At 37.1% G+C, this 16,924-nt stretch overlaps 1 protein-coding gene across 3 annotated transcripts in view; it reads right to left on the minus strand.

Moving 5' to 3' along the window:
* LOC124723151 (transmembrane and coiled-coil domain-containing protein 4-like) overlaps nt 1-16,924 on the minus strand; it is a 130,511-nt gene that overhangs the window by 57,786 nt on the left and 55,801 nt on the right. For all 3 annotated transcript variants that reach the window (XM_047248343.1, XM_047248342.1, XM_047248341.1), the window contains 2 exons: nt 15,907-16,212; nt 5,385-5,587 (listed from right to left, as the gene is read on the minus strand). In XM_047248343.1, coding sequence (XP_047104299.1) covers nt 5,385-5,587; nt 15,907-16,212 — 509 coding nt within the window. The remainder of the gene's footprint in view (nt 1-5,384; nt 5,588-15,906; nt 16,213-16,924) is intronic.

The raw sequence follows: 16,924 nt of genomic DNA on the forward strand, positions 1-16,924 counted from the left end.
ATGAAATCGCTTCAATCATTTGTAATAGCCCTGTACATATTCTGCAAATCACTGCGGAGTGTGTTGCAGACGGTACTTTTTACTATACCATATTTTAACGTTTCTTCCTGTTCCATTCACCAATGGAGTGTGGGAAACATGTCTGCTTATAAACATCTGTGAAACTGTTATTTGCTTAATTTTATTTGCATGATCTCTGTGGGATAGATACACAGGGGAACAAAGAATATCAATAGTATTTACTCTTAAAGACAGTTCTTGAAGATTTTTAAGCAGGTTCTCACAAGAAGAGTTAAGTCTTTCTTTAAGATCGCCATTTTACATTTCTCAACCTTTCTTTTACACTCTCTCACCAGTCAAACCAATCTGTACCCTTTCACACTGCCCTTTTTCATACACTCTAGACGTTCCCTATTAGTCTGACCTAATATGCATTCCATAATCTAGTGCAGTGGTTCCCAAACTCTGGGTAGTCACCCACAAGTTGGTCATGGGATCTATTCCAGTGGCTCACCGAAAAACCTTTCAAATATCTAACTAAAATACCTCACCAACTGAAAAATGTATAAAAGTTTATTTCAAGAGAAAAGTTTTATAATCTGAAAAGTCATGTGCAACACCTGTTCTAAACAAGAAACCTGTGTGGCTAATAACATGCTCAGGGCAATATGAGAACAGCACAGCCATAGGATTTGTTCGTAATTGCGATACAGCAATGCCGCACTCCATACCACTTGCGACAAGTGTCAGATCAATAATTTTGAGCTGAATTGGTCTTTCTCTGACTGTGGTACCATGCATTATTTGCTTGTTGTTTATGGTGTGCATGCATGTTTATAGTGGTGTTTTGTTTTATTTTATATTATATTTTTATTTTCTATTTATTTCACAACAGATATATGGATTAAGACTGGATCATGCTGTAGGAGACAGATTTCAGCTAATTATGATGAGCCTTCTGCATCCAGTACCAGCGATTCATGTAATACACTTAAAGGTGACAGTTTTAGTGAAGTTAGTGAACTGTAGTTCTTCCAGAAGAAGGCAAACCCTGCTTTTATAAATACAATTCTGACTATTTGAAATATGGGTTTGTGCTTTGTGGCAAAGACAACAACCTGCTTCCTCAGTGTGTTTGTGTTTTGAAATACTTACTAATGAAAGTATAAAACCCTAAAAAATTAAAAGACATTTATCAAGAAAACACGCAGAATCAGTAAGTACACCAATCGATTTTTTCCAGAAATATACATGAGCATTTCTTAAGTCAAAATCAGTGATGAACTTCTGGTGAAGAAAAATAAGCAAACTACAACTACTCCAGATTGACAACCTTTTTGATAGCCTAAAAGGGGGCAGCTGAAAGCATAGGAGAGATTATTATTTTACCAGCAGCCAAAATAATATCTGAAGCTTTATTTAGCGAAAAGAAAACAAAAGTAATTGGTGAAACACTCCAATTAATCACAACGGTGAAAAGAAGAATCGATGAAATGTCAAATTTTGTGAAACTGTCCATGATCACTGTTTTAAAGCAAATTTTTCACTTCAGCTTAATGAAAGCACAGATGTAGCCGGCAGACTATTCTGATAGCTTTTGTTAGGCTTGAATTTGATGGAAGGACAGAAGACGAAACGCTCTTTTGTAAACTTTGGCCATCAACAACAATGTAGGAAAATTTTTTTAAATGTCTTGATGGCTTTATACCAGGAAATTAAATAGAGTGGTCAAAATGTGTTGCACTGATGACTGACAGTGCCGGTGCTAGGTCTAGCATTTACTCAGGTTTGATTGTCAAAGTTAGGGCAATTATCCCTTCAGTTCAGTGGACTCACTGTAGCCTGCACTGAGAAGCTCTTGCACTTAAAGCTCTGGAAAAAGCCTAGAGAAAATCGTTAACAATGCAGTAAAAGTTGTGAATGTCATTAAATCATGAACTAAAAATTCAAGACTGTTTGCAATTCTGTGTGCTGAGATGGGCAGTGAGCACAAAACTCTTTTCCTGTACTGTGAAATACACTGGCTGTCAAGAGCAAAAGTGCTATCAAGACTATTTGAGCTTTGCGGTGAAATGAAAACGCTTCTCTTGCAGCATGAAAGTGATAAAAAATCTGCAAGCAGGTTTTTAGAATTGTTAAACTACAAAAACTGGTTAATATGGCTTTCATATTTGGGTGAAATATTCAGTGCTCTCAACATCTAAGTTCTACGTTCAACATAAAACAGAAGTACCGATTAAAAAACTTGAAAGATGGTACAGTAACGTAAAAGGCAGTTGTTTGATGCATTTTCACTCCTCAATGACTTCTTACAAATATATGGAATCAAAGTTAATGAGAAAACCTGCAGCTGCTGTAAAGGAACATATTTAAGTATTGGCCTCTATTTTCACATAATTATTCTCAAACGATTTTACTGATAAACACTTAGATTTGAAGTCATCATCATTTTCTTTGGGCCTTTGTCCAACTCCAACGCAGGGTCGACCTAGTTACTATGGATTTGGCAATGGTATTGTCTGTGGGTGGCCAGATGCCCTTCCTGACACCACCCCGTGCCCCCTGGGACGGAATTAGCGTACGCCCGCTGTCTGCATCTAGTGTAAGCCATGAAATAGTGTGAATGTTTTCAAATGTCTGAGAGTCGTGTAACTGACGTGGGACATGCAGACCAGACCAGTATTTATCTAGTGGGATGTGGAAAACCGGCTGAAAATCACATCCAGGCTGGTCGACACACTGGCCCTTGTTGGTAATCTGCTGCGCGGATTTGATCCAGGCCCAGCGAGCCTACCTGAGTCCAGGAAGCAGCGCATTAGCACACTGAGCTAACCTGGCGGGTAAACAGTTAGATTTGAAGTATTTCTTATTAAATGTAAGTATTACTATTTTCATGATATTATTTTTCATTCAATGAAGACAAAATGATAATGGTTACAGCTTAATGTTTTGAGTTTAGAGTTTTTACAAACTGATATTTTTATGTTACGCCCACTAAAAGTTGTTTGTTTATGCAAGAGTATTACTTAAAATTGGTCCATGTTTTAGCAGTTAAGTTCCAAGAATGCCTGATAAACAGTTATGGATAAGAAATCTGTCTGTAGAGCACACCTTTAAGAAGCTAGAACTGTCAACATCTGAGGAAGACTCCCTGATGGAACTATCGTGTGATTCTTCTCTGAAAATTTTCTTTAAAAACTCAAGCCTAGTCACATTTTGGGTCAAAATCAAGGGATAGTATCAAGGGCTTGCAAATATAGCTTTGAAGGACTTAATGGGATACACAGCTGATTACTTATGCAAGCATTCACTTTCTAGTCTCATTTAAAAAAAAAAATTATGCAAACAGGCTTTGCATGGAAAACGATTTATGCCTAAAACTAACAAGCCCCAATCCAGAAACAGAAAGTACCGTTAACACCAAGACTAAACAATACCACAAATCTTACTGAGTTTACCATTTAATTTGTATGAAATAAATTTCTTATTGGACAAAATATTGTTTCTTTTCTTTAATAATGCTCCCTTCACCGCTTTTAAAATTCTTACACAGCAAACAATTTGCAATATAATAATAGTTCAGTTTCATACTACATATAACTTTTATATTACTATTAATTGCTGTGTAGTCACTGTAGTGGTTTTTGTGTGTGTTTGAGAAAGATGGTGGGTCCCATTACAAATGGAACCACTACTCTATAGCAGTACTCACATTTGAGCCACGCAAGTGTTTTATATGCCCCCTCTGTTTAGATAATCTGCAGTTTCATAGTATTCATCACATGAATTGCTGCCTGCCATTTGTTTTACCTACAACTAAGCCTACGTGGCCATTTCACATTAAAGTTCTGCAAAATATATGTATTTTGCTTCCATAACTCTTCATTCAACATATGATATTTTTCAGACACTCATTTCTTTAGACAAGGGATGGATGGAAGTCATTGAGAGTCAAATCTGTTGCATAGGGTGGATGTTTCAACATCCATATTTCACATTTCACTTTTACCACTGTCAAAGAACCTTTAAGGGCAAGTGGATTGTCCTCATGATATGTGATTCTTTTTTTTCCTTGCAATCTGTGCCTCTCTCCACCATTTTTTCCCCCATCTAGATGGCCCAGAATTGATTAATGATTAATTGTGAGGGTTTATGGGACCAAATGGTGAGGTCATCACTCCCACGATCCCAAGGTAGTCACAGAAGAAAGGGAGTCCACTAAAAGTGGACAGTTCCAGTCAGAGGAGTCAAATTATAAGATAATGAAGTTAAAACACACACTGTAAAAGGCATAAAAGGTGAGATAGATGGGCCAGAAGGCTCTCATACCATTTGCCAGTTATTGTGTTATGCTATTCAAAGTAATCAATGATAATAATGCTTTTTGCTGCCCTGAACATGGCAACCTTAATATTCCACACAGATGAAGTTGACTTTGTTGTTTTTGTTCAGGACCACCAGCAACTGTCCACTGCTTTGAAAGTGAAAGTGATTTCATTTATGGAATTAAATAATCTACGTTGCATCAAAAGAAACAAACCACAGCACAAATTCAATAGGATTCCTTTTAAAAATTTCTGAGCAAGTCATCTTCACATTTGTTTTTCATCTCAGTTTATGTTACTTTGTCACTTTTTTGAAATTCAAAAAAAAACAAAATTTCATTAATATTCATATCTCCGTTTATACAACGCAATTTTTTCTTTGTCATTAATGATGACAAATAGCACTTATATATATATCTGTGTGTGTGTGTGTGTGTGTGTGTGTGTGTGTGTGTGTGTGTGTTGAGATTATTTCACATATGTATTTGGGGTTATCTTAAATAACCCCAAATACACATGTGAAATAATCTCAACAGCAATAAAAAAACTGGTTACATATATTTCTAGATACACTGACAATGGTTTACTTTGCATACATTAATTCCTTGATGTCATATGGTATAACTGGGACACTTTAATTCAGGGATAAAGAATATTCTTGGGGATTACTGCACTGGAATAAGAGTACATCTATTCACTTATGAGATTTATGGTTGACATCGTGAAAGTGTTTAAAAGGAATAACTGCTCCATTTAGGGAATACAGGCAGAGGATGATTTTTATATTGCAGGCACTTCCTTATGCACCATTCAGAAGTGCACGCAGCTCTCTGCAATATACATTTCAATAGCTTTTCACAAGAAATGCTGCCTGTTATTAACAAACTACAGGTTTTCAAATTCTAATTCAAAGCTCCTCCACTGTCAAATTGTAAGTAACTAAAATGAATTTATGCACAGAAACACTGTCCATGTAAAGAGGATATTGGCTTGGTTTACTAATATAACAGTTGAATTGCTCAGTTTTAAGAGAAAAATTCAAAGCTATTTCATATTTACCCGAAGACAATAATATATAACTCTGGCTCCCAGACTGTATCCAATTAGTGTAACAGGCCTCTGGCCTTGTTCATGTGATAGCAGCACTTCGGCCAGTTGTTTGCCCACTTCAGCAGAGCGCCGGCAACACACACCCCATGGATTGTCAATAACTGATGCCAAAGTCACTAATGATGCTGGCCACGTAATTGCTGTTATAATACCTGAAACATTAAGCACCATAAAATATTTTAATATTCTGACAGGTAAATTCAGAATGAATGAAAAAATTTTTTTTCATTACCTACATGAAAATCATTAATTTAAGAAACAATGTGAACGTTCTTACAATGCCAAGTTAAGTAATTATTTCAGATACCCTTCCCAAATAACCAATTTTTTCAAGTGACCACTATCAGACACTGTTAAAAATATAGACTGGAATATTCAATGATACACTGGTAACAATTACACAAAATAAACAGTGTGAATAAGAACACAGCATCTTCCGATGCAAAGAACCTTGTCACATGTAGGTACAAATACTGTACTGAAGTGCTGATGCCATGTTCAGGTCTATAAACTTTTATATAGATGTTTTGCTGCCATGAGACTAGTGAGTTGTGATCAAATACTTGATTCTAAATCATAACATTACACGTTATATAAAACATTATCTAAGGTGATCGTTCTTCTTATCAAACATTAACATTACAAATAAAAATTACTGTTAAAGTTGGTATATGAAAAGCTTCTAAATCTTTACGTAATTTTCTGTAGGAACCTTCATACACAGTGACTGTACATTAATTAAGAAAGGACAGGAACACAGCAATCAGTCACAGTCCCACTGTTTTTTTCTTTTTGTTATTATTCTTGCATATCCAGATTTCAGCTATAAATAGCCATCTTCAGTGCATTTGAATGAGTTACCATCCAGAAAACTCTTAGTAGTACATATACAGATAGAAGGAAGAATTGTGACTGACTGCTCTGTTCCTATCCTTTGTTATAATAATCTTTCTTTCATCTTGATGTTCTTGAAGGTCCGTGCCTGAAGTAGTTCAGAAGCACATTCAATAAATCCTCTCACAGCCACACATTTTTGTGTATTTGCTCACATGACCAGTTTCAAGACCTTCTGTGTCACAATCTCTTGTACCATTATGTCTGCTGGCTAAAAATCGCATGTTATGTTTCTACTGAGTTATTCAGGCACAACTTGTCACTTGCCCTCACAGGTTCATTTCCGCCAGTACCTGTCTCCTACTTTTCTAACTTCATAGAAGCCCTCCTGTATATCTTGCATGGATCAGCACTCCTGGGAGAAAGGCTACTGTGGGGAAACAGCCTAAGCAGAGCCTAGAGGATTGTATCCAAAATAAATATTTCATTTTGCAGCAGGAGTGCTAGTCCTGCAACAAATGCAGGAGAGCTGCTGTGAAGTTTGGAAAGCAAGAAAGAGGTAATGGCAGAAGTGAAGCTATGAGAGCACATCATGCATCATACCTGGATAAATCAGTTAGTAAGAGCATGGCCCATGAAAGGCACAGTTCCAGGTTCGAGTCCTAGGCCGGTGCACAGTTTTTATTAGCTGGAAAGTTTCAAAACTGCATCCCTTCTAGGTTCTCATTATTTTACATGCCTGCTCCAACAAAGGATTTTTTTATAGCTTCCACTGCTAATCCTGTCAATTGATGGGACACAAAAATTTCAAAACTGCCAATCCCATAATTTGTTGGGGAACAATTTCATCTGCTTTTAAATACGAAATCACACAACTGACAGGCTCAGAAGGTCTTCGCTGAGTTGTCAGGGATATGTTGTTTCTGAAACAGCTGATATATTGTGGAAATATATTTTCTGAAGCAGTTGGTAGACTGTATTTGTTATATAAAAGCAACTTGCTGTACGACGGCAGCTCTTGATTCAGTCTTACAGACAATGAAATTTTTCATGAATTGGACCACGATTTTGTTAAGGACAACAGTGAGAATGATGATATTGACAATTCAGATGACAATTCTGAACTTGCACAAAAATAACTGCATCACACTTCAAGTAAGTATTTCTTGTTTTGATTTGGTAAATTTTTTGTTGAACTAATTGTTAATGTCCTCTTCCGATGTTTCTTCATTTTCTGAACCATGAAACAGTTTTTCTTTGTCATAGGCTCATGAAATGAACATGATTCTGTGATGAATGTAGAACCATAAAATATTAGTCCTGATAACACTGAAAAGAGGGCTTCAAAGAACAGACTAATCTTTATGTCACACAGAAGACAAGGTAACTGACACGTGCAGATCGGCTCACTCCTATACGTAGAATATCTGGTTGGAAAGGGGTCACACATGTGGAAATAAAAAAAAAAGTTCTTCGTTATAATTTCCCACTTGAGCATCAGCCAAAAGCCCATCATATATCACTGGAGTCAATATTCTTGTGTCTCCTGTAGTTACTGCCCAAATTTATTGAGCAGAAATAGATTCCTCCAAATTATGTCAAAGATTCAGCTGAATGACAACAGATGGTTGGTTGACAGGCTTAAGGTTCTAAACAGCAAGGTCATCAGTCTAGCTCATCTGTAATTAGAGATGTCTGTGAAGTACTTGTTCTGATGTTGAAAGTACATAGGAGCGGTAAGACTGATGCATTGAAAGGCACTACAGATGCCGCAGTGAGAAAGAATTTATGGAGAAGTGTACAGATTGGGCTGATATGTAGATCAGAGCAGATGAGGGTCTCCCAGGGCTCATCCAATGGCGAGAAAAGCACCACCCTGCATCTGACATGTGCCAGTTACAGAGGAAAGAATGTCTTCAAGACGGCAGATTCAGAACAGTTAAAGTGAGAAGGTTAAAAATGTAATGGACATCAGTTGACTGTCAATAATCCAAGAGAAGAGAAATACATAAGGTAGCAGATGGGCATCCCCGAGGCTCGGCATGCATTGAGAGTCATCCCACCCACAGGCATCACACCCCCGCTACACTGTGGTTAACGGGTTAAAGAGCACCCACTATTTAACAGAGCAATAACTCCAAAATAGCAAATAGGGTGCACAAAAAAGGAGGCAAACCACACTGAAAAGCAATCAAAACACAATAAGAGAGGTATGAAAGAGTGAAGTGGTCAAGGAGGTAGGGCAGGGAGTCCCCGAGACCCATCTTCCAATCTTCCAGCAGGAGATGCCCAAACTCCAAGCATCCCCACTCTGCCTTGAAGACAGCTTAAAACCCTATGCAGGGTGTATAAATAAAAAAATATAAAATAAAAATAAAAAAGGAATCCCAGATTTTTCTCGGATTTTCTGGTTAAAAATATACTTTTTTCGGGTGAAAATATACATTTTCCTGAGTGAAAATACTCTTTTTCCTGGGTGAAAATACACTTTTCCCATGTTAAGTCATTGTATACTTTCCCTCGGAGCTGCAAACTTTATCAGTTTTTTGAATAGTAAAGGTTTTATACAACGGTGTAGAACTTCCCGACACTTTAGGAAATGAAACATAGCAAAAAATGATGTCTTTTTTGATGTGCAGCAACAAGTACACTGCGTATTTTCTTATTACAAAAGGATAAATACAAATTCCGCCAAATACAGCACATTAGTTTCCAAAGCACAGGAATCAAGATTGTGATGTGCTTTGTCATCCAATCATAGTTCATTCATGTGATCTTGCCAGTCAATAGCAACATCACTGTTAAGTAGCGCAAACAAACAAAGAGGAAAAGTTAATGGTTTAAATTAATATACATACAGTATAGCTACAAGAAAAGCTAAGCTTTCACATTTAATATTGTTCCTTTTTTGTATGTGTTACCCTTTAAGATATGTCAAACACAAATGTGCCAGTAAAATTTTAAATAAATGACTAGTCTTCTGGGTCTGAAATTTTATAAGTGGCTGGTCCTCAAAGGGTTAAGTTTTGAATGACAGTCAAATGCTCTGTGCTTTTATAAATACATCACACATTCTCACATGTAACATAATTCATCTTTGAAAGTAATGCCTCTCAAACCACCATTCACAATATTTTCCAACGACCTGTTACAAATAGGTTTGTTTGAACAGTTGCCAGAGTGCTGTAAAACAAACATTACTGCGCATGTGCAGCTACAATGACGTTAGAAGAATGTGCCTGATGTTTGCCCTGCTCATATGCTTTTTGTCACATTTCTGTTTGGAATTTCGTGTGTAGTGGGGCATCACATGACCACGTTCTGAGAGCGCATACAAAGTTATTGTACTTAGTGTAATTGTTTTATCATATCCTATCCAGGTAAGGAATGCAAAATAAGAAAGCAGTCCTTGGCATAATATTCATTTAAAAACTAGACTCTACAACTCTCGAAGGTACCCTAATATTTTGCTATGTGGTGACTCATCTTTTTTTATTTTCTTTATTTTTTTTTTATTCGTACTCTGTAATGCTGTTATCTAGCATTTCAAATCAGGTTTACATAAACACAGCACTGCAGAAAGCTAGTAAGAAGGAAACAAATTTTTTGTAAAAATAAAAAGGAACAGTTGTTTGTATATACCAGAATTAGAGACAATAAATTTTTCATGACTTTTTCAAATGGTATAAAAATTAACAAGGTTATCTGTGAAGTCAAGAAACTGGCTTTTTACTTTGTACTGCAGGAGTAAATATAAAGCCTTGTGGGGAGTTATAATGATAAAACACGTGTAGCTGTCAGTCTAAAACTTACCAAAGAATGGCGTTCTGTAAATTTTAGAAGTAAACAACACCAATTAAGAAGTAACGTCAAGCCTAGAGGAGGGGCCTGACAAGGGTTGAAACGCGTCTTGCAATTGAAAAACATTGTGTTTCATGAAAGGCAGATTTGTAAATTTCTCCAAAAGCTATCAATATATCTGACACAAAATATTTTATTCAGTACTAATGTTGAAATTTGCATGCTTAGTCATCTTCAAGTGAACATTTACATATGTTCGTAGGTATATAGCACCAAAAAATCTAACATTATGTCATAAAAGAAACAGACCATCAAAGTACTCCAAGGGCATCAAAATTTCGTAAACCATACTAAACTGCATAATTCGGCTCAAAGTGCACAATCATATGACCAGATTTAGACTGAAGTAGGCCATTACCTGATATTAAACTTTTCAATGTGGTTTCAGAAAGAAAATTTTCTTGGAATAAAGGTACTGTATTATCTCATGTTTGGTTCTTTATTATGGTATTATGTCATACATGCCAGAAGATGAAAATGTGCATTTGAAATTCAGCAAACAGGTGAAACTAGCCTACAGTGTGTTACAAAACACATCATTTAAAATAAATTGGCTGCTTATGCAAAAAATATTAATAAAAGCAAAATTTCTTTACCAAGCCAACATAAATATCTACATTTTTTGAAAGACGATTAATGTTCAATTGCCAATAACGTGGAAATAAAATAAGAAAACTGAAACTTATAATATATTTTAGTCTTCTGTAATTACGTGAATATATTTTAATTCGCTTGATAGCTTCCATCCACAGAAATCCATTTTGTTTTCCTTTGATATGTGAACTGTAAATGAAGACAGCAAAATCCACAATCATGAAACGTAAACACATGTCACGTTGCGAAACCTTCCCCCCCCCCCCTGCCTGAAGCAGTTCCCAGAGAGTGAAAGGTTCATTATGAGAATCAGCTTGGTTGGGGATTTGACCATGATACTTTCAGACCTTACACTGACCACCAGATGGACAAGCAGAAACACAAAAGGCAAGACATAAAAATCTCAATGCATTTGCGTGTATCTATGTCTTCAATTGTTCAGAGAAATGTGTGAATGACAGAAGTCACCTTTGGTTACATACATCATATGCTCAGATCATTTTGACAAATATGAGCAGCCATACCATATCTCTTCATTATGACATACACAAGCCTGCATGCTGGTAAGTGAGTGAAGAGTTTAATACCTTCACAATTCTGACACCACTAGAACTGGAGCACAAGCTCAGGTTATAGTAAGCCAGTGAAGAAAATTAGCCATAGTCTTGTTTTAAAAACCATCGCAGGAGTCATGTCCAATTAATTAGGTCATGTCCTACATGAATATACCTCCCAATCACACATGAGAAGATACAGAAATGAACATGGGCACAGAAACATTACTAGAAAAACCATGGGCATGGTAAAATGTGTCCTGGACAAATTAGCTGGAATATATGATGGTATCAGTAAATGAAAAAGGGCACAGGGGAATGGATCCTTCTTGTCAGCAGGTAGAAATTTAAGCTAGCGGCAGTAAGCCAGTGTTATTGCTGGTATTTCAACCGTTTCCCCCACAGAGCCAAATGATGACCATGTGACTCATTTGTTTATCTACCATATTCCAATGAGGTATGCACAGATAACATACCACCACATTATTCCAAACCGACTGTGCCACTTTAGTTTGATAAACACTTGATATCTTTGAAAGAACTTTTAATGGAGCTCTAATGTAACTCCCAATGAATGCATCTAGATTCCTTGCTACACATGTGTACATCTCCAATCCTGCTGGGATCTATCAACAAGGGGCAGCTGTTAAAAGGTTACAGTGTCTTGTAGAGCCCATGCCACAATAACCTATTTCAACATAGGTGAGTAATTCAACAGGGTGTATACGTGGACAAGGAAAAAAAAATTCCCGGATTTCCCGGTTAAAAATACACTTTCTCTCGGGTGAAAACATACTTTTTCCCTGTTAACTGACAGTATATTTTCTCTCTGAACTGTATAAGTCCTTTGAATGATTATGGTTTTATACACAGGAGTAAAATTTCCCGGCGCTTTATAATACTAAACACAGGGGACAAAAAACGAGTTTTGGAAAGAACTTTGATGTGCAGCAACATGTACGTTGCATATTTTCTTATTACGAAAGTATAAATTCAAATTCCACCAAACACCGCATGTTACTTTCGGAAGCAACTGAAATCGAGATTGTGATGCGCTTTTGTAAGTCAGTCACAGCTCATGTCACGTGATCTCGCCAGCCGATGACAGCGAGTATTCAGAGCTTAGGACACGTGATGTAGTCAGCCAATAGCAACATCACTGTTAAGTAGCACGAATGCACAAACACAAAAAATTAATGTTTAAATTAATATACATAGTGTTGCTGCACGAAACGCAAAGCCTTCACATATAATATTGGTCTGTATGATTAATACGCTGCAAGAGAAGCTAAGCTTTCACATACAATGTTGGTCTTTTATGTGCGTATTACAATTTAAGGTATATCACACATATGTGATCGTAAAATTCTTAATAACAGCTTAAATGCCTGATCATCTGGTCTCAAAATTCATCTAAATGGCTCGTCATCAAAGAGTTGATTTTTAAATGAGAGTCAAACGCTCTGTGATTTAAGAAATTCATCGTACATTATCGCACATTATCGCACATAGCTCCGTTGTAACTGCCAGAATGGTACTTTGATGGTAACGCTTTTCAAACCACCATTCGGAATATTTTCCTGTGACCTGCTAGAAATAGGTTCATTTCCGCAGTTGCCAGAGAGCACCAGATGACAGGCGTCACTGCGCTTGCACAGCTACGATGTCGTAGGAAGCCCGTATGTTCGTACGTGTAAAACATTAAAAGATCGTACATTATGTCATAGAAGAAACAAGGCATCAGAGGATACTCCAAGAGCATCGGAATTTTGAGACCCATACTAAAATGTGCACATTTAAAGTGTACTTTTGTATGTCCAGATTCCCAGTTAAGTAGGCCACGACCTGATATTAAGATTTTCAATGTGGTTTTCGGGATGTAAATTTTCTTGGAGTACCAGTACTGTGTTATCTCATGTTTGTTTCTTTATTCTGGCATAATGCCACACGTGCTAGAAGTTGAAAATGTGCACTTGAAATGCATCAAACAGGGTGTGGAATTAAAAATAAAATTTCCTTAGTAAAACGACAAAAATAACTTCATTGTTCTGCAAAGCAATTAATGCTTGACTGCCAGACAGGTGGGGCGGGGGTGGGGATGAGGGGGGGAGGGGGGGGAAGAGAGAACTCTTCAGAAAATTTACACTCTTTATTCCCTATCAGCTAATAACTTGCTGCTTTGTGTGACATAAAATTAAATATAGGATACATAAACCCAGTAAAGACATGAGACATGAGAGACAATATACATTTCTTCAATCCTTAGCTCCTAGAATTTTTTTCTCTCTAATCTTGCTACAGCTTTACATGGCGTGCTTTCCTTTCTGCAGAAGAATCTATTACCTCATCAAAGTTCATCAAATGTTTTGCTACATAAAAAGTCGAAATGTCATTGTCTCATACTGAAAAAGCTGTTAATGCAAATAGGACCCAAGACTGGTGTGGTTTACCGAACTGATTGCGTCTATTTTGTCACTCTCTGCTAGATAAAACAAAATAGGTCTTTCTAATACTGCAACAATTGTAATACACACCAAATAAACAAGACTGTTTTGGCACAAAAGGTCTTTTTTGTAATGACAGAATATAATACACAAAATACCAATATCAAATGCCTATTAGGCCTACTACAATCTAAAACCCTTATGTTAGGAAACAGTTTCACACTTCATTCATACGCTCCAGTTACTCAAGTATGAGATCGAAAAGTAGTAGTACGAAATTTTTATACAAACTTGGAATCGTCATATTGTTCCATAATTTATGTGATGTCCCCGTTTCTTCTCCTTCCTCGTTCAAACAAACAGTCTTGTTATCACTAATTCTGTAAGTATTCCTGCCAATGTCAAAGCTTATTCGCAGGTTAACTCCACTAACTCTGCCAGAATCACCGGTTTAGTTATCCCGCAATTATTCTCCGGTTAGGGGTTGCTAGATGTTCGTACAACGCGTTTTCCGCGCTTCTTCCAGAATAGAATTTAAAGAGGCTGCTAGCCAGGGACTGTGCAACTGGCCCTTACTGGTATAGCAACCTGGCCAACAATTTTCTGTCAAAATTTCATTTTCTTAGATACACCGAAAAGGTAATACGTAACCTTTCTTACGTGTTATTCATTTATTTCCACTCCTGTAGTTCGTATAGCCCCTTTTGTCTGTAGGAAAGTTTGTTTCTGCATGCAACGAGGATTCCCCTGAGAGAGACATCATGTACACTATGCACGCATTCACAAATCAACTTACGATTCATTCAGAAATCAACTTAGAATGTGTTCAAAAATGTTCAAAAACCGACAGGGATGCGTTTCAAAGTCATATGAATAATCGATAGACTAAGTTGCGCTGGATGCTAGTCGCTTTGTGAAACAAGGTTCTTTCCCTCAATACTATTAATTTGTCTCCCACCCCTCTCCTACAACTGGGCCTGCTGCACATGCAAGAATCTGGCGGCTTGGGCGCTCCAGTAAAATTTTTCCCAGTAGCATCTAGCTGCTTGTTGCGACTGCTTACACAGCCAACAGCCACATTTCTGTAGTCAGAAGCGGGAGAAGGTACTACTCAACTGCGCATGCTCGTAACTGCTAAACCAAATCTAATGTAAACAGTTGTGATGTCACGCTCATCGGAGGCAATTTGTTGTTATGGAACATTGCATAGACTTCCTAAAGCAAAAAAATGGTTCAAATGGCTCTGAGCACTATGGGACTTAACTTCTGAGGTCATCAGTCCCCTAGAACTTAGAGCTACTTAAACCTAACTAACCTAAGGACATCACACACCTCCATGCCCGAGGCAGGATTCGAACCTGCTACCGTAACGGTCGCGCCTTCCTAAAGCCTTTGACATATTTTACTGTTGGCAGATGCTTATATGAGCACTGTGTTTTGTTGCTGTATATGGTGCATTTCCTTTGCAATTTAAGTTTTATTTTCATTTTTTTCTCTCGTTCCTGTTTTATTGTTGCAGTATTATTCTGAAATAGCGGTATACAGTAATATCCTTTGTTAGAGTATCAGTTCTTGCCAGTCAAAATTACAAAAATTTAATGGAAAACAAAAACAATGAAAACTTCCCAGAATTATAAAAAATTCCCGGGGTTTTCCCAGTTTTCTCGCAGACGGAAAAATTCCCGGGTTTTTCCCGGATCTCCCGGTTGTCCTGGGTCATATACACCCTGTTCAATTACCGATTAGTGTATAGACCCCACATCACAGGCTGTATTAGCTCACAGTGGTTGTCCATGGGCAGGGGTCGGTGAACAGCTAATGCATGGGCAGTCAAGCAGCCTGGCCATAGCCCACATATCTGTATTGCCCTGGCCAAGCACCCACGGGCAAGGGTGGCCATGTACCTTTCACATGTGCAGTATGCTTGCAATAGCGTCACCTAGTGGGTACCAACTGTTATTCCTAATGCCCCCCAACCATAGAAAAATACAAGGGATTACAGTAACGTCTTCTGACGAAAGACAGAGAACTTGATTAAGTTTTGCAGGAAACAAGAGTGTAACTGAATGTATGTTTCAAAACTCCATCACAGTTTAACCTTTAACATACAAAAGACAAAATCATCAGATTATTACTCTCAGACTCATAACACTACCAACATCAGTAACAGTATCAGCAACTTACCAGAGAGTACTGTGTATTTGAGGGCTTCTTGTGCTGCCATTGAAACAGCAAAACTGAGGATGTAATCTAAGGCCTGACCCAGCTCCAGCAGGTATGATGATTCATATCTGAGATAATATTGCTCTCGAGAGCAAAACAAGGATTGCCATGGCCGAGTGAAGTTGTCAGATTCTAAATCTGTCAGCCATCCAGATATCGCTATGGTAATATGAAGTTGTCTGACCTGTGTTTCAGATTCACTTGTTGGAGGTAAGACACCAAACGCAAATTCTTCTATTTCACCTACTCGTTTTTTCATCTTGAAACCTAAAATACGATAAAAGTAAATTGATGTGAACAATAAAATTTGAATCTGAAACTATATTAGAGGAAGTTACTTAAATCTCAACATGAGAAAAATTAAATTACCAAATATTTTATCTTTGAACTGTGCACTGAGCAAATACAGGTAGACAATTCTCAATTATGAAAAACAATGTCAGCTACTGAGCATTGTATTGCAGTATAGCTCAACAATACACATATAAAAAATAGGATTACAGTACCTGGAATAAAGAAATAAAAATTAAAACAAAAATCTTGCCAAACATAAAAATGATAGCCACCATTAGACGTTTTATCTCAAAATGTCACTGATAAATAAAAACTAGTGTGATTGCTATTTTTATAGTATAGTACCTGTCAACATTAAGAAATCACGGCAACTGTGAAGTGTGTATAGAAGAAGAAATTATCCTCTCAGGTTATCCAGGACAGTGTTCAGAAAGTAGGTGGTATGAAAGTCGTCATTAAATTCTGACAAAACTACTAGTATTGTCAGTTGGAAGTAAATGCCAAAGTGTTAATATCAATCGGATCATTTCACACAGAAAGAATACCAGATTTAGATGCAGAAACTATAACAACATTTATTATTTTTCATTACATGACTTTAAATACTTTCAGTGTTACTTACAAAAAATGCACAACATTCACAACACCATCAAACAACCAAATCATCACTTTTAAGTAATCCAAG

This window comes from Schistocerca piceifrons, chromosome X (assembly GCF_021461385.2).
Source record: "Schistocerca piceifrons isolate TAMUIC-IGC-003096 chromosome X, iqSchPice1.1, whole genome shotgun sequence".
NCBI classification, from domain to species: Eukaryota; Metazoa; Arthropoda; class Insecta; order Orthoptera; family Acrididae; genus Schistocerca; species Schistocerca piceifrons.